The sequence below is a fragment of the Oncorhynchus nerka genome, linkage group LG9a, assembly GCF_034236695.1.
Source record: "Oncorhynchus nerka isolate Pitt River linkage group LG9a, Oner_Uvic_2.0, whole genome shotgun sequence".
NCBI classification, from domain to species: Eukaryota; Metazoa; Chordata; class Actinopteri; order Salmoniformes; family Salmonidae; genus Oncorhynchus; species Oncorhynchus nerka.
Window position 1 is genome coordinate 59,076,280 of NC_088404.1, and position 16,282 is coordinate 59,092,561.

Consider the following 16,282-nt stretch of genomic DNA (forward strand, 5'->3'; position numbering starts at 1 on the left):
AGGACTACAAAGAAAAATGTAACACCCTCGCGAGCACAGGGAGGTGAATAATTATCTCTGTCCCCCTCCCGTGCTATCGAAGGGGTTTGGAAAGTTTTCAGCCGACTCGTTGCCCTAAACAAGAATCCGATGAAACAGGAATGTCTCCTTCTATGATAACTTTCATTTGCTGTGGGTGCAACCAGCACTTTTTAAGAGATTGGATTCACCCTAACCACAGGGGTTCCAGAATTATTTCCAGCAACATTATGAACTGTTTTAGAGACTGATGGACAGGGTCTGGTAGTTCTCCAGTCCTCACTATAAGCAACACAGGACTTGAGTAACTGAATTGATGTTCCTTCCGCTAACTGTGTCTTCTAGTGAGTTTATACAAAATGTCTTCTCCTACCATTCTGATAGATTAGAGTCTGTCAGAACCTGATTTTCAACGTTAATAGTTTGGTTATTCCTTTCGTTACCTCCAGGCCGACGCCCCAGGGGCAGAGTGGCCCACACTCATTGAATTTGGCGCTTTTAAATGTTAGAGCAATCACTAGTAAAAACCTTTCTCATGAATGACCCAATTTTGTTTTTTTGCATGTTTCTCACTGAAACATGACTGTCTTCAGATTATAGTGTCGCTCTTATTGAAGCCCCCCCTGGACTAAAGCTTTTCATACTCTATCAGAAAAGGGAAAAAAGGTGGGGTGACAACCTCTATTTTTACTAATGCTAACAGCTGTAAGGACATTTTGTTTGGTGACATTTGGGCATCTGTTATGCTTTACTGTTTAAATGTCAGCCACCAGTGCTGGCCATAACCCTGTATAGGTCACCGAAGCACCGCCCCACATTCTTTACTGATTTATCTATTGTCCTTGAGATATATTAATGTTGACAGACTGACTCTGAGGCCAATGCGTTTATGAATCTTTTGAGCTCTATGGACTTTATCCAACATGTTACTGGGCCCACCCATAACCTCGGCCATACTCTGGACCTGGTAATTACCAAGTGGCTTTCTACTGGGCCCACCCATAACCTCGGCCATACTCTGGACCTGGTTATTACCAAGGGGATTTCTACTGGGCCCACCCATAACCACAGCCATACTCTGGACCTGGTAATTACCAAGGGGCTTTCTACTGGGCCCACCCATAACCTCTGCCATACTCTGGACCTGGTTATTACCAAGGGGCTTTCTACTGGGCCCACCCATAACCACAGCCATACTCTGGACCTGGTTATTACCAAGGGGCTTTCTGCTGGGCCCACCCATAACCTCGGCCATACTCTGGACCTGGTTATTACCAAGGGGCTTTCTACTGGGCCCAGCCATACTCTGGACCTGGTTATTACCAAGGGGCTTTCTACTGGGCCCACCCATAACCACAGCCATACTCTGGACCTGGTTATTACCAAGGGGCTTTCTACTGGGCCCACCCATAACCACAGCCATACTCTGGACCTGGTTATTACCAAGGGGCTTTCTACTGGGCCCACCCATAACCACAGCCATACTCTGGACCTGGTTATTACCAAGGGGCTTTCTACTGGGCCCACCCATAACCACAGCCATACTCTGGACCTGGTTATTACCAAGGGGCTTTCTACTGGGCCCACCCATAACCACAGCCATACTCTGGACCTGGTTATTACCAAGGGGCTTTCTACTGGGCCCACCCATAACCACAGCCATACTCTGGACCTGGTTATTACCAAGGGGCTTTCTACTGGGCCCACCCATAACCACAGCCATACTCTGGACCTGGTTATTACCAAAGGAGCTTTCTATTTACATATCCCCTTGTTGATGTTGCTTTATCTAAATGTGATGTCTTTGCGGCAGATAACAATCATCAAGCAAAACCTGATGAGCATTTTGTGCCCTAGCCTACAATGGAAAGGCATATGGATTTATATTTTCCCTGGATGACACAGACATTCTCAGGATATCACAAATGTAAGCCTTCCACCTGCCTTCTTGATCCCATGCTCACCACCATGCTCAAATATTTTTTAATGGCACATCTGAAGAAGTGCAAGCTATTGTTAATCACTACCTGTTCGCGGGCACTTTCCCCACTGCTCTAAAAACTGCTATGGTCAAACCCCTTCTGAACCCCTTCAACTCTTAGCAACACTGAGTCTTAGTTAAACTGATAAATGATCTTGGAGACAACACAGATGCCGATCAGGTCTTTGTCCTTGTACTCTTCGATTTAAGTGCTGCATCACACTGGTGAGCATTATGTCCTTCTGGATAGATTGGGGAGGTGGGTTGGCCTCTCCATTCCAGTTCTAAATTGGTTTAGGACCTATTTAACCATTTGTGGACATAACTCAGAGAAAATAGATTTCACGTGGCGTTCCAGAAGGTTCGATTTTGTGTGTTACTGTTCAGTTTATATCTGTTACGCCTGGGCAATAAAGATAAAACACCAGGTAAAAAAAAACCTAGGTTTAATTTTAGATTCTGAACTCAGTTTTGAATCACACAATAGGAATGTGACCAACATAGCTTAATACCACCTGAGGAACATTGCCTGGGTGCGGACCGTTTCTCTCTGTCTGATACAGAGACTCATCCAAGCTTGACTACTGTAATGATCTCCTGTCTGGTCTACACAAGAAAGCCATTGGTCAACCGCAAAACAGAATGCTGCAGCACAGGTACTGACCAAGACCAGACAGAGCACACATTACACCGGTTTTAAAGTCTGTCTGCGCTGGCTGCCTGTGAGTTTTAGAATTCATTTAAATATTCTTCTATTGGTTTTTAAATCAATCCATGATTGTGCACCCCGATACATTTTAGACATGGTTTTAAGTTATGTAACCAGTAGTTCCCTCAGGTCCTCTGGCACTGGCCTTCTAACCATCCCAAAGCCTAGGCCCAAGAGGCATGGAGAGGCAGCCTTTAGTTATTATGCCCCCAGCCTCTGGAGTAGCCTGCCAGCGAACCTGAGGGGGGCTGAAACAGTGATCTTAAAACACACCTTTTTAGCTTTGCTTTTCCTTTGGGTGCTTTTTAGTCTGATTTTATTGTGACTCTTAAAAAATATATATATCCTCTGTAGAAAATATTTCAGTTTACATTTTATTTCTTTTTTTTCTGTGAAGCATATTCTGTTGCATCCATGTCTGAAATGTGCTGTATATAGTGCCTTTGGAAAGTATTCTGACCCCTTGACTTTTTCCACATTTTGTTACAAAACAGCCTTATTTTAACATGGATTTAATAAACATTTTCCACAGCAATCTACACACAATATCCCATAATGACAAAGCGAGAAGTTTTTTAAAATCTTTTTTTCTTCAAATGTATTAATTATAAACAGAAATACCTTATTTACATAAGTATTCAGACCCTTTTGCTGTGAGACTCGAAATTGAACTCCGGTGCATCCTGTTTCCATTGATCATCCTTGATGTTTATACTTGATTGGAGTCCACCTGTGGTGAATTCAATTGATTGGACATGATTTGGAAAGGCACACACCTGTCGATATAAGGTCCCACAGTTGACAGTGCATGTCAGAGCAAAAACCAAGCCATGAGGTCAAATGAATTGTCCGTAGAGCTCCTAGACAGGATTGTGTCGAGGCACCGATTTGGGGAAGGGTACCAAAAAATATCTGCAGCATTGAAGGTCCCAAAGAACACAGTGGCCTCCATTGTTCTTAAATGAAAAAAGGCACCTAAAGGATTCTCAGACCATGAGAAACAAGATTCTTTGGTCTGATGAAACCAAGATTGAACTCTTTGGCCTGAATGCCAAGCGTCACGTCTGGAGGAAACATGGCATCAGCCCTACGGTGAAGCATGGTGGTGGCTGCATCTTGCTGTGGGGATGTTCAGTGGCAGGGACTGGGAGACTGGTCAGTATTGAGGGAAAATTGAACGGAGCAGAGATCCTTGCTGAAAACCTGCTTCAGAGCGCTCAGGACCTCAGATTGGGGCGACGGTTCACCTTCCAACAGGACAACGACCCTAAGCACACAGCCAAGACAACACAGGAGTGGCTTCGGGACAAGTCTCTGAATGTCCTTGAGTGGCCCAGCCAGAGCCCGGACTTGAACCCGATCGAACATCTCTGGAGAGACAGAGTACTGAGTAAAGGGTCTGAATACTTATGTAAATGTGATATTTCAGTTTTATGTGTAATACATTAGAAAAAATGTATTCAAAGTATTTTTGCTTCGTCATTATGGCGTATTGTGTGTTTGATCAATTTTATAATAAGGCTGCAACGTAACAAAGTGGAAGAAGTCAAAGGGTCTGAATACTTTCCAAAGGCACTTGATTTGATGATGAGATGTTAATTGCTTAATGAACTCTGGAACAACACCTGTGTGGAACCGCCTGCTTTCAATATATGTTATATACCTCATTTATTCAAGTGTTTTCTTTATTTTGACAGTTGCATGTAGATGCATACTATATCATTGTTTAATACCCTCAACACTTTTTAAAAAATCTACCCGTAGTCTTTGAAGGACAGCAAAGAGGTGGAAATCATTGACATGAAGATCCGTCGGAAGGTGGAGCCGGAGAAGTGGCCACTTCCTGGCCAGTCCATGGGACCGGACCACAACCAGGTGGACCTGACCCAGCTCATCCACTGCCCCGAGTTCGTGCCCCGGCAGATGCCCACTAAGCAGACAGGTATAGTAGCTATACCCCCTAGCCAGCCACACACTATACAAATGATAGACTGAATGTACTCAGATCTTCAGCCAAAACCTAAAATTGAATAAAGTAAAACCGAGTGAGCAAATAACACAATGTTGATACTTATTTCATTTATTTACAGCGCCTTCAGAAAGTATTCATACCCCTTGACTTATTCCACATTCTTCTTGTTACAGCCTGAATTCTAAAAGGATTAAATACATTTTCTTTCTCACCCATCTACACACAATACACCATAATGACAAAGTGAACATGTCTAAAAACATTTTACAAGTTTTATTGAAAATTATATACAGAAATGTCTCATTCACACCCCTGAGTCAATACATGTTAGACTCACCTTTTGGTAGCGATTTACAGCTGTGAGTCTTTCTGGGTAAGTCTCCCTAAGAGCTTTGCAAACCTGGATTGATACAATATTTGCACATTTTTATTAATCTTCCAGCTCTGTCAAGTTGATCGTTGGTAGTTGATTTAAGTCAAAACTGTAACTCGATTAGCAACTTCAATGTATATTTAGTGTTTTAGGTTATTTTCCTGCTGAAAGGTGAAATTTGTTTCTCTGTCTGTTGGAAAGCAGGCTGAACCAGCGTTTCCTCTAGGATTTTGCCTGTGCTTCGCTTTATTGCTTTTCTTTTTTTCCCCAAAACACTCCCTTGTCCTTGCCGATGACAAGCATACCCCCAACATGATGCAGCTGCAACCATGCTTGGAAATATGAAGAGTGGTACTCAGTGATGGGTTGGATTTGCCCCAAACATAACACTAAGGGATGTTCAGGGCATAAAGTACATTTCTTTCACACATTTTTTGCGGTTTACCTTAAGTGCCTTATTGCAAACAGTTTTTTTTTTTTTACAAAACAAGCATGTTTTGTAAGAAATAAAATGAGGTACAGGTGTCCTTCTTTTCACTCTGTCATTTAGGTTGGTGTTGTGGAGTAACTACAATGTTGCCGATCCATCCTTAGTTTTCTCCTATCACAGCCATTAAACTCTGTTTTAAAGTCATTGACCTCAGGGTGAAATCCCTGAGGCGCTTTCCTTCCATTCCGGCAACTGAGTTAGGAAGGACGCCTGTAACTTTGTAGTGACTGGGTACACCATCAAAGTGTTATTAATAACTTCACCTTGCTCAAAGGGGTATTCAATGTCTGCTTTTTTGTACCCATCTACCAAATAGGTGCACTTATTTGCGAGGCGTTTGAAAACATCCCTGGTCTTTGTGGTTGAATCTGTGTTTTGAAATGCACTGCTCTGACTGAGGGACCGTACAATTATCTGTGTGTGTGGTGTACAGAGATCAGGTAGTTATTCAAAAATCATGTTGCTCACAGAGTCCGTGTAACCTAACCTGTTAAGCACATTTTTACTCCTGAACTTATTCAGGCCCTTGTCAATAAGAATTCAACCCTTTTGAGAGATTTCAGCTTCTCATTTTTAATTCAATTAGTAAAAATCTCAAAAAGCACAATTCCACTGACATTATGGCGTATTGTGTGTGGTCCAGTGACACAAAATATTAATTTGATAGATCTTAAATTCATGCTGGAACACAGCAAAATGTGGAGAAAGAAAGTGAATACTTTCTGAAGGCACTGTAATTAACAAACTTGTGCAACACCCAATGCCCCCCTTAGCTGTAATGACTGCAACCAAATGCTTCCTGTAACTGATGATCAGTCTTTTAACATCCCACTCTTCCATGCAGAACTGCTTTAACTCAGCAACATTTGTGGGTTTTCGAGCATGAACTGCTCAATTCAGATCCTGCCACATCTCAATCGCATCCAGACTTTGACTAAGCCATTCCAGAACTTTACATTTGTTTGTTTTCAGCCATTCTCATGTAGACTTGTTTGTGTTCTGGGTCTTGCTGCATGACCCAGCTGTGCTTCAACTCACGTACGAATTGCCTGATATTCTCCATTAAAACTATCTAATACAGAACAGAATTCATGGTTCCTTCAATGACGGCAAGTCATCCAGGTCCTGAGGCAGCAAAGCATCCCCAATCCATCACATTACTACCACCACCATGCTTGACCGTTGTTATGATGTTGTTACTGTGGGATGCAGTATTTGGTTTTCACCAGACATAACGGGACCCATGTCGTCCAAAACGTTGACTTAAATTTTTGCCAAAAAGCACCTGGATGATCATCAAGACTCCTGGAAGAATTTGTCAAAATGTGACCTTTTGGACGATCAGGAGGCTGGAAAGATTAGGCATGGGCTCTCTCAGATCCTCAAAGTTCTTCAACTACACCATTGATAGTGTCTTGACTGGCTGCATCTCTACCTATTACGGCAACTGCAAGGCACCCGTCCCAAGGCGCTACAGAGGGTGGTGAGTATGGCCCAGTACATCACTGGGGCCGAGCACCCTGCCATCCCAGGACATCTATACCAGGGAGTGTCTGACGGAGGCCCAAAATATTGTCAGATTCCAGCCACCCAAGCCATGGACTGTTCTCAATGCTACTGCACGGCAAGCAGTACCAGTCTGGAACCAACAGGACCCTGAAACAGCTTCTGCCCCCAAGCCAAAAGACTTCTAAACAAGGCTGCTAAATAGCTAATCAAATTGCTACCTGGAATAACTGCATTTACCCTATTTTTTTTTTAACTGTCTTGCGGTGACTCTATCCACACCCTTTAGACTTACCCGCACACATACAGTGGGGCAAAACAAGTATTTAGTCAGCCACCAATTGTGCAAGTTCCCCCACTTAAAAAGATGAGAGGTCTGTCATTTTCATCATAGGTACACTTCAACTATGACAGACAAAATGGAGAGAAAAAAATCCAGAAAATCACATTGTAGGATTTTGAATAAATTTATTTGCAAATTATGGTGGAAAATAAGTATTTGGTCACCTACAAACAAAGATTTCTGGCTCTCACAGACCTGTAACTTCTTTAAGAGGCTCCTCTGTCTTCCACTCATTACCTTATTAATGGCACCTGTTTGAACTTGTTATCAGTATAAAAGACACCTGTCCACAACCTCAAACAGTCACACTCCAAACTCCACTATGGCCAAGACCAAAGAGCTGTCAAAGGACACCAGATCCAAAATTGTAGACCTGCACCAGGCTGGGAAGACTGAATCTGCAATAGGTAAGCAGCTTGGTTTGAAGAAATCAACTGTGGGAGCAATTATTAGGAAATGGAAGACATACAAGACCACGGATAATCTCCCTCGATCTGGGGCTCCACGCAAGATCTCACCCCGTGGGGTCAAAATGATCACAAGAACGGTGAGCAAAAATCCCAGAACCACGCGGGGGGACCTAGTGAATGACCTGCAGAGAGCTGGGACCAAAGTAACAAAGCCTACCATCAGTAACACTACGCTGCCAGGGACTCAAATCCTGCAGTGCCAGACGTGTCCCCCTGCTTAAACCAGTACATGTCCAGGCCCGTCTGAAGTTTGCTAGAGAGCATTTGGATGATCCAGAAGAAGATTGGGAGAATGTCATATGGTCAGATGAAACCAAAATATAACTTTTTGGTAAAAACTCAACTCGTTGTGTTTGGAGGACAAAGAATGCTGAGTTGCATCCAAAGAACACCATACCTACTGTGAAGCATGGGGGTGGAAACATCATGCTTTGGGGCTGTTTTTCTGCAAAGGGACCAGGACGACTGATCCGTATAAAGGAAAGAATGAATGGGGCCATGTATTGTGAGATTTTGAGTGAAAACCTATCAGCAAGGGCATTGAATATGAAACATGGCTGGGTCTTTCACCATGACAATGATCCCAAACACACCGCCCAGGCAACGAAGGAGTGGCTTCGTAAGAAGCATTTCAAGGTCCTGGAGTGGCCTAGCCAGTCTCCAGATCTCAAACCCATAGAAAATCTTTGTAGGGAGTTGAAAGTCCGTGTTGCCCAGCAACAGCCCCAAAACATCACTGCTCTAGAGGAGATCTGCATGGAGGAATGGGCCAAAATACCAGCAACAATGTGTGAAAACGTTTGACCTCTGTCATTGCCAACAAAGGGTATATAACAAAGTATTGAGAAACTTTTGTTATTGACCAAATACTTATTTTCCACCATAATTTGCAAATAAATTCATTAAAAATCCTAGTGTGATTTTCTGGATTTTTTTTTCTCATTTTGTCTGTCATAGTTGAAGTGTACCTATGATGAAAATGACAGGCCTCTCGCATCTTTTTAAGTGGGAGAACTTGCACAATTGGTGGCTGACTAAATACTTTTTTGCCCCACTGTATATACTTACACTGACAACCCAACACACACACACACATATACAAAAGTATGTGGACACCCCTTCAAATTAGTGGATTCATCATTTCAGGCACACCCATAGCTGACAGGTGTACAAAATCGAGTACACAGCCATGCAATCTCCATAGACAAATGCTGGTGGTAGAATGGCCTCACTGAAGAGCTCCGTGACTTTCAATGTGGCACCATCATAGGATGCTACCGTTCCATCAAGTCAGTTCGTAAAATGTCTGCCCTGCTAGAGCTGCCCTGGTCAACTGTAAGTGCTGTTATTGTGAAGTGGAAAAGTCTAGGAGCAACAACCGCTCGGCAGCGAAGTGGTAGGCCACACAAGCTCACAGAACGGGACCGTTGAGTGCTGTAGCGCGTAAAAATTTCTGTCCTCTGTTGCAACACTCACTACTGAGTTTCAAACTGCCTCTGGAAGCAACGACAGCACAATAACTGTTCGTCAGAAGCTTCATGGAATGGGTTTCCATGGCCGAGCAGCCGCACACAAGCCTAAGATCACCATGTGCAATGCCAAGTGTCGGCTGGAGTGGCATAAAGCTTGCCGCCATTGGACTCTGGAGCAGTGGAAATGCGTTCTCTGGAGTGATGAATCACACTTCATCTGGCAGTCCGACACACAAATCTGGGTTTTGCGGATGCCAGGAGAACGCTACCTGCCTGAATGCATAGTGCCAACTAAAGTTTGGTGGAGGAGAAAGAATGGTCTGGGGATGTTTCATGGTTCGGTCTAGGCCCCATAATTACAATAAAGGGAAATCTTTGGAAAGTATACTGACCCCTTCACTTTTTCCACATTTTGTTACATTACAGCCTTATTCTAAAATGTTATATTTTTCTCATCAATCTACACACAGTACCCCATAATGACAAAGCAAAAAACACTATCTTTTGTGCAAATGTATTCAACATAAAACGTGGGTACCTTATTTACGTAAATATTCAGACCCTTTGCTATGAGACTCAGGTGCATCCTGTTTCCATTGATCATCCTTGATGTTTCTACAACTTGATTGGAGTCCACCTATGGTAAATTCAATTGATTTGGACATGATTTGGAAAGGCATACACCTGTCTACACTACCAGTCAAAGTTTTAGAACAGCTACTCATTCAAGGATTTTTTTTTTTTGTATTTTCTACATTGTAGAATAATAGTGAAGACAAACTGTAAATTGCACATATGGAATCATGTAGTGTTAAACAAATCATGAACATGATGGTTACTTGTGACAGAGCTCCAGAGTTCCTCTTTGGAGATGGGAGAAGCTTCCAGAAGGACAACCATCTCTGCAGCACTCCACCAATTGGGCCTTTATGGTGGAGTGGCCAGACTGAAGCCTCTCCTCAGTACAAGACACATGACAGCCCGCTCGGAGTTTGCCAAAAGGCACCTAAAGACCTCTGACCATGAGAAACAAGATTCTCTGTTCTGATGAAACCAAGATTGAACTCTTTGGCCTGAATACCAAGTACCACGTCTGGTGAAAAACTGGCACCGCTCATCACCATCCCTACGGTGAAGCATGGTGGTGGCAGCATCATGCTATGGGGATGTTTTTCAGTGGCAGGGACTGAGAGACTAGGTGACATTGAGGGAAAGATGAACAGAGCAAAGTACAGAGAGATCCTTGATGAAAACCTGCTCCAGAGCGCTCTTGACCTCAGATTGGAGCGACGGTTCACCTTCCAACAGGACAATGACCGAAAGCACACATTCAAGACAACGCAAGAGGGACTTCGCGACACGTCTCTGAATGTCCTTGAGTGGCCCAGCCAGAGCCCGGACTTGAACCCGATCAAACATCTCTGGATAGAACTGAACATAGCTGTGCAGCAACGCTCCCCATCCAACCTGACAGAGCTTGAGAGGATCTGCAGAGTAGAATGGGAGAAACTCCCCAAATACAGGTGTGCCAAGCGTGTAGCGTCATACCCAAGAAGACTTGAGGTTGTAATCACTGCCAAATATGCTTCAACAAAGTACTGAGTAAAGGGTTTGAATACTAATGTAAATGTGATATTTATATATACATTTGTAAAAATCTAAACCTGTTTTTGCTTTGTCATTATGGGGTATTGTGTGTACAGTCGTGGCCAAAAGTTTGAGAATGACACAAATATTAAATTCCACAAAGTTTGCTGCTTCAGTGTCTTTATAATGTTTTTGTCAGATGGACTACTGAAGTATAATTACAAGCATTTAATAAGTGTCAAAGACTTTTATTGACAATTACATGAAGTTGATGCAACGAGTCCATATTTGCAGTGTTGACACTTATTTTTTCAAGACCTCTGCAATCCATCCGCCCTGGCATGCTGTCAATTAACTTCTGGGCCACATCCTGACTGATGTCAGCCCATTCTTGCATAATATATGCTTGGAGTTTGTCAATTTGTGGGTTTTTGTTTGTCTACCCGCCTCTTGAGGATTGACCACAAGTTCTCAATGGGATTAAGGTCTGGGGAGTTTCCTGGCCATGGACCCAAAATATCGATGTTTTGTTCCCCGAGCCACTTAGTTATTACTTTTGCCTTATGGCAAGGTGCTCCATCATGCTGGAAAAAGCCTTGTTTGTCCACAAACTGTTCCTGGGTGGTTGGGAGAAGTTGCTCTCGTGGGATGTGTTGGTACCATTCTTGATTCATGGCTGTGTTCTTTGACAGTGGCTGTGTTCTTAGACAAAATTGCGAGTGAGCCCACTGCCTTGGCTGAGAAGCAGCCCCACACATGAATGGTCTCAGGATGCTTTACTGTTGGCATGACAGGACTGATGGTAGCGCTCACCTTGTCTTCTCCGGGCAAGCTTTTTTCCGGATGCCCCAAACAATCGGAAAGGGAATTCATCAGAGAAAATGACTTTACCCCAGTCCTCAACAGTCCAATCCCTGTATCCTTTGCAGAATATCAGTCTGTCCCTGATGTTTTTCCTGGAGAGAAGTGGCTTCTTTGCTGCCCTTCTTGACACCAGGCCATCCTCCAAAAGTCTTCACCTCACTGTGCGTGCAGATGCACTCACACCTGCCTGCTGCCATTCCTGAGCAAGCTCTGTACTGTTGGTGCCCCAATCCCGCAGCTGAATCAACTTCAGGAGACAGTCCTGGCTCTTGCTGGACTTTCTTGGGCGCCCTGAAGCCTTCTTCACAACAATTGAACCGCTCTCCTTGAAGTTCTTGATGATCCGATAAATGGTTGATTTTAGGTGCAATCTTACTGGCAGCAATATCCTCTCCTGTGAAGCCCTTTTGTGCAAAGCAATGATGACTGCGTGTGTTTCCTTGAAGGTAACAATGGTTGACAGAGGAAGAACAATGATTCCAAGCACCACCCTCCTTTTGAAGCTTCCTGTCTGTTATTCGAACTCGATCAGCATGACAGAGTCATCTCCAGCCTTATCCTCATCAAGACTCACACCTGTGTTAACAAGAGAATCACTGACATGATGTCAGCTGGTCCTTTTGTGGCAGGGCTGAAATCCAGTGAAAATGTTCTTTGGGGATTCAGTTAATTTGCATGGCAAAGAGGGACTTTGCAATTAATCACTCTTCATAACATTCTGGAGTATATGCAAATTGCCATCATACAAACTGAGGCAGCAGACTTTGTGAAAATTAATATTTGTGCCATTCTCAACTTTTGGCCACAACTGTAGATTGAAGGAGGGGGGGGGGGGGGGGGTTTAATCAATTTTAGAATAAGGCTCTAACGTAGCAAAAAGTGAAGGTCTGAATACTTTCCGAATGCACTGTAGCTACCTCGACTACCTCGTACCCCTGCACATCGCCTCGTTACTGTATATGTTGTTTTTACTCGTTACTGTTATTCAGTGAATTTCTATACTCAAGTGTAGCTTTCAATTGCAGAAAAATCCCCGGTTAGGTTGCAGTCATTTGTAGTTAGTGGTGGCACAACAATTTGAGTGTAAGGGGGAATTCTTTTTTCAGACTGTAGGCATTGGGTGTTGCTTAACTTTGTTTATTAAATAAATGAAAGCGTTCTCAATCAGAATAGGCTAGTGGGAGGAGCTATATCAGGACAGGCTCATTGTAATGGCTGGATTGAAATCTATGGAATGGTACCAAACTCATTTAAACAGTGTGTTTGACACTGTTCCATTGGTTACATTCCATCCCTTTAAAATGAGTCCATCCTTCTATAGCTCCTCCCACCAGCCTCCACTGCTATCAACATGTGTTATTTGTTCACTCAGGTTCCTTTTATCTAATATTGGGTTTTGGTTGAAGATCTAACATTCAGTGTCCACAATATGCAAAAATAGAGAAAATCAAAAACCTAGTTTAAGAGACTGGTCTAATAAAGAGACTATCTAAGAGACCATCGAACAGACGTGTGTGTGTGTGTGTATATATCATTACATTTTATCATTACATTCACTATCAAAACAGACAGTGATACTTAGCCATATAAAGTAGCTCTTAAATCACATGGCTGTGCTCTACCACCTAGCCAGCCACAATCACTATCTACGCGCTTGTTTCTCGCTATCCACTTCCATCACAACGCTCAGGTGAAGGCTAAATGCTTCTGTACGTTGGCTCAGTTGGAGCAGAACCCAGACATTTGTTCCCTAAGGACCGAGGTATACAGTGTAATACTGTGAGGTGTAAAACCATTGGATAAAAGGGCTTATTTCTTACTGCTTCTCTGTGAGTACACTGATTCAGTCAAGTGCTTTCCTGCTTTGTGTCTAATAGACAATGATTAGAAAACGCGTATTATTTAATCTGGTAGGTAGTTCAAGGGGTATGAGTGGTAGCTATGACTGCATCCCAAGCACACACTATAAACAGAATAGGGTGCCATTTGAGACACAACTATTGAAAGGTAGCTGATATAGAGTGGGCTTACCCTCACTAGGCCACTCTGTAGGCTTGTCTAGTCTCGTGCTCACCTATAGAGTCAATCTAATCGACAGAGTCTGCTCCAGGGTCTCCCCGGTCCTCCACGCCCACCAGGGGCATGACCAGGGCCTCCATGCAGCCCAAGATGGAGCAGGACGTGTCCAACCTGAAGAGCATGCCCAAGGGACTGTCGGCCAGCCTGCCCGACCTGGACTCTGAGTCCTGGATCGAGGTGAAGAAGAGACCCAAGCCCTCCCCGGCCAGAACCAAGGTGAGTGGAGTTGGATCCAGCCACTCTATGTCCAGTTGAGTGGTCTGGCAATGAAAGAGGATACAGCGGAATGGCTCTCACTCACCTCAGACCATTATCCTACATCTGTAAAAACAAATCTCTATAACAAAGATCATTGTCGGTTCTTTTTGTATGTATTTTTTCTGTTGGAATTAACGGGAATATATGGGAATTAATATTAATACCATTTTAAATATAGTTGTTTTTTGCATTGGATATATTTATCATATGGAAGAAGAAAAAAAAAATTAATCCTTCCAATCGAAATAATACAATTTAGTTACAAATTGAAGTTTAATTAAATGAGTTGACTCTTCACATGGATGATTTTGCTGAACAACGAAAGGGAATATTAAATGATCCCCAATGATCCATCGTATCTCCCAAAAACTTTTCAACATACATCAAGAAATTAAAGTTTTGGTTGTCTTCCTCTCAGGGTTCCATGTCTTCTCCCTGGACCTCCTCAATGTCCACCTCTTGAACATCGAACTCTGAGGCCTCATCTTCACTGTCACTTTACAACCTTGAGGATGGCTTGTTGTCAGGCTCAAAAAGCCTCAAATTTGCCCGTATGGCCACCAATTTTTCAACCCTTGTATTGGTCAGCCTGTTGCGTGCTTTGGTGTGTGTTCCCAATCAAGGACCAGTTGAGGCGGCTGATGTTGGTGGGATTTGGAGGATGATGGAGGCAACAGGAGAAAGAGCCTCAGAGCCACAAAGTCCCTTCCACCAGGTGGCTGATGAGATATGTTGGATAAAGCCTTTGCTTGGTAGTGTACTTCACCAGACTGCCAAGAACCTTGCCCTCATCCAGGCCAAGGGGGTGAGACACGGTAGTGATGACACCATAGGCCTTGTTGAGCTCTGCACCAGACAGGATGCTCTTGCCAGCATACTTGGGGTACAATGTGTACGCTGCGGAGTGTATGGGCTTCAGGCAGAAGTATTCATGCTTTTTGATGTATCTCTGCTTGGATCAACAGTGAAGTGGGCAGGGCAGTATGGATTTCTTCTCTTACATCTGCAAGCAGAGTTTGAACATCAGACAGGATGGCATTGTCTCCCTCAATCCGTGGAATGGCTACTGCTATAGGTTTCAGAGGTTTCAGGCTGCTTACAGGCTGCTTACCACTCTCTCCCAAAATACATCATCCAGGAGGATCCTCTTGATGGGGCTGTCCATATCGGCAGACTGTGATATGGCCATTTCTTGGAGAGACTCCTTCCCCTCCAGGAGACTGTCAAACATGATGACAACACCACCCCAATGGGTGTTGCTGGGCAGCTTCAATGTGGTGCTCTTATTCTTCTCACTTTGCTGCTATAACTTGATGACCCTTCACATACATAACCATTTCCTTGGCTCTCTTGTAGAGTGTATCCATTGTTTTCAGTGCCATGATGTCCTTGAGGAGCAGATTCAATGCATGAGCAGCACAGCCAATGCGTGTGATGTGAGGGTAGGACTCACTTTAGACAAAGCAACCTTCATGTTTGCAGCATTGTCTGTCACCTGTGCAAATACCTTCTGGGGTCTAAAGTCATTGACTGCCTTCAGCTCATCTGCAATGTAGAGACCGGTGTGTCTGTTGTCCCTTGTGTCTGTGCTCTTGTAGAATACTGGTTGAGGGGTGGAGATGTAGTTAATTATTCCTTGCCCACGAACATTCAACCACCCATCAGAGATGATTGCAATACAGTCTGCTTTCTCTATGATTTGATTGACCTTCACTTGAACTCTGTAAAACTCTTCATCCAGCAAATGAGTAGATAAAGCATGTCTGGTTGGAGGGGTGTACACTGGTCGAAGAACATTCCGAAATCTCTTCCAATACACATTGCCTGTGAGCATCAGAGGTGAACCAGTTGCATACACAGCTCGAGGAAGACATTCATCAGCATTTCTCTGACTACGTTCCTCCATTGAGTCTAAAAAAAACTTTTGATTCCAGGAGGACCATGAGCTGTTGCTATTGATAAGGTGTCTGATTCATCATTTACACCTCGAATAGAAGTAGAGGGACTTGTCAGGGGTTGTTGTGAGCGCTGAGGGAACTTTATGCACTTGGCCAGATGATTCTGCATCTTTATTGCATTCCTCACATATGATTTGGCACAGTATTTGCAAATGTACACAGCTTTTCCTTCTACATTAGCTGCAGTGAAATGTCTCCACAC

At 43.5% G+C, this 16,282-nt stretch overlaps 1 protein-coding gene across 1 annotated transcript in view; it reads left to right on the plus strand.

Annotated features, from left to right (window-relative positions):
- LOC115134664 (la-related protein 1-like) overlaps positions 1-16,282 on the plus strand; it is a 124,773-nt gene that overhangs the window by 60,852 nt on the left and 47,639 nt on the right. The window contains 2 exon segments of the mRNA XM_065022734.1: positions 4,473-4,650; positions 13,884-14,080. Coding sequence (XP_064878806.1) covers positions 4,473-4,650; positions 13,884-14,080 — 375 coding nt within the window.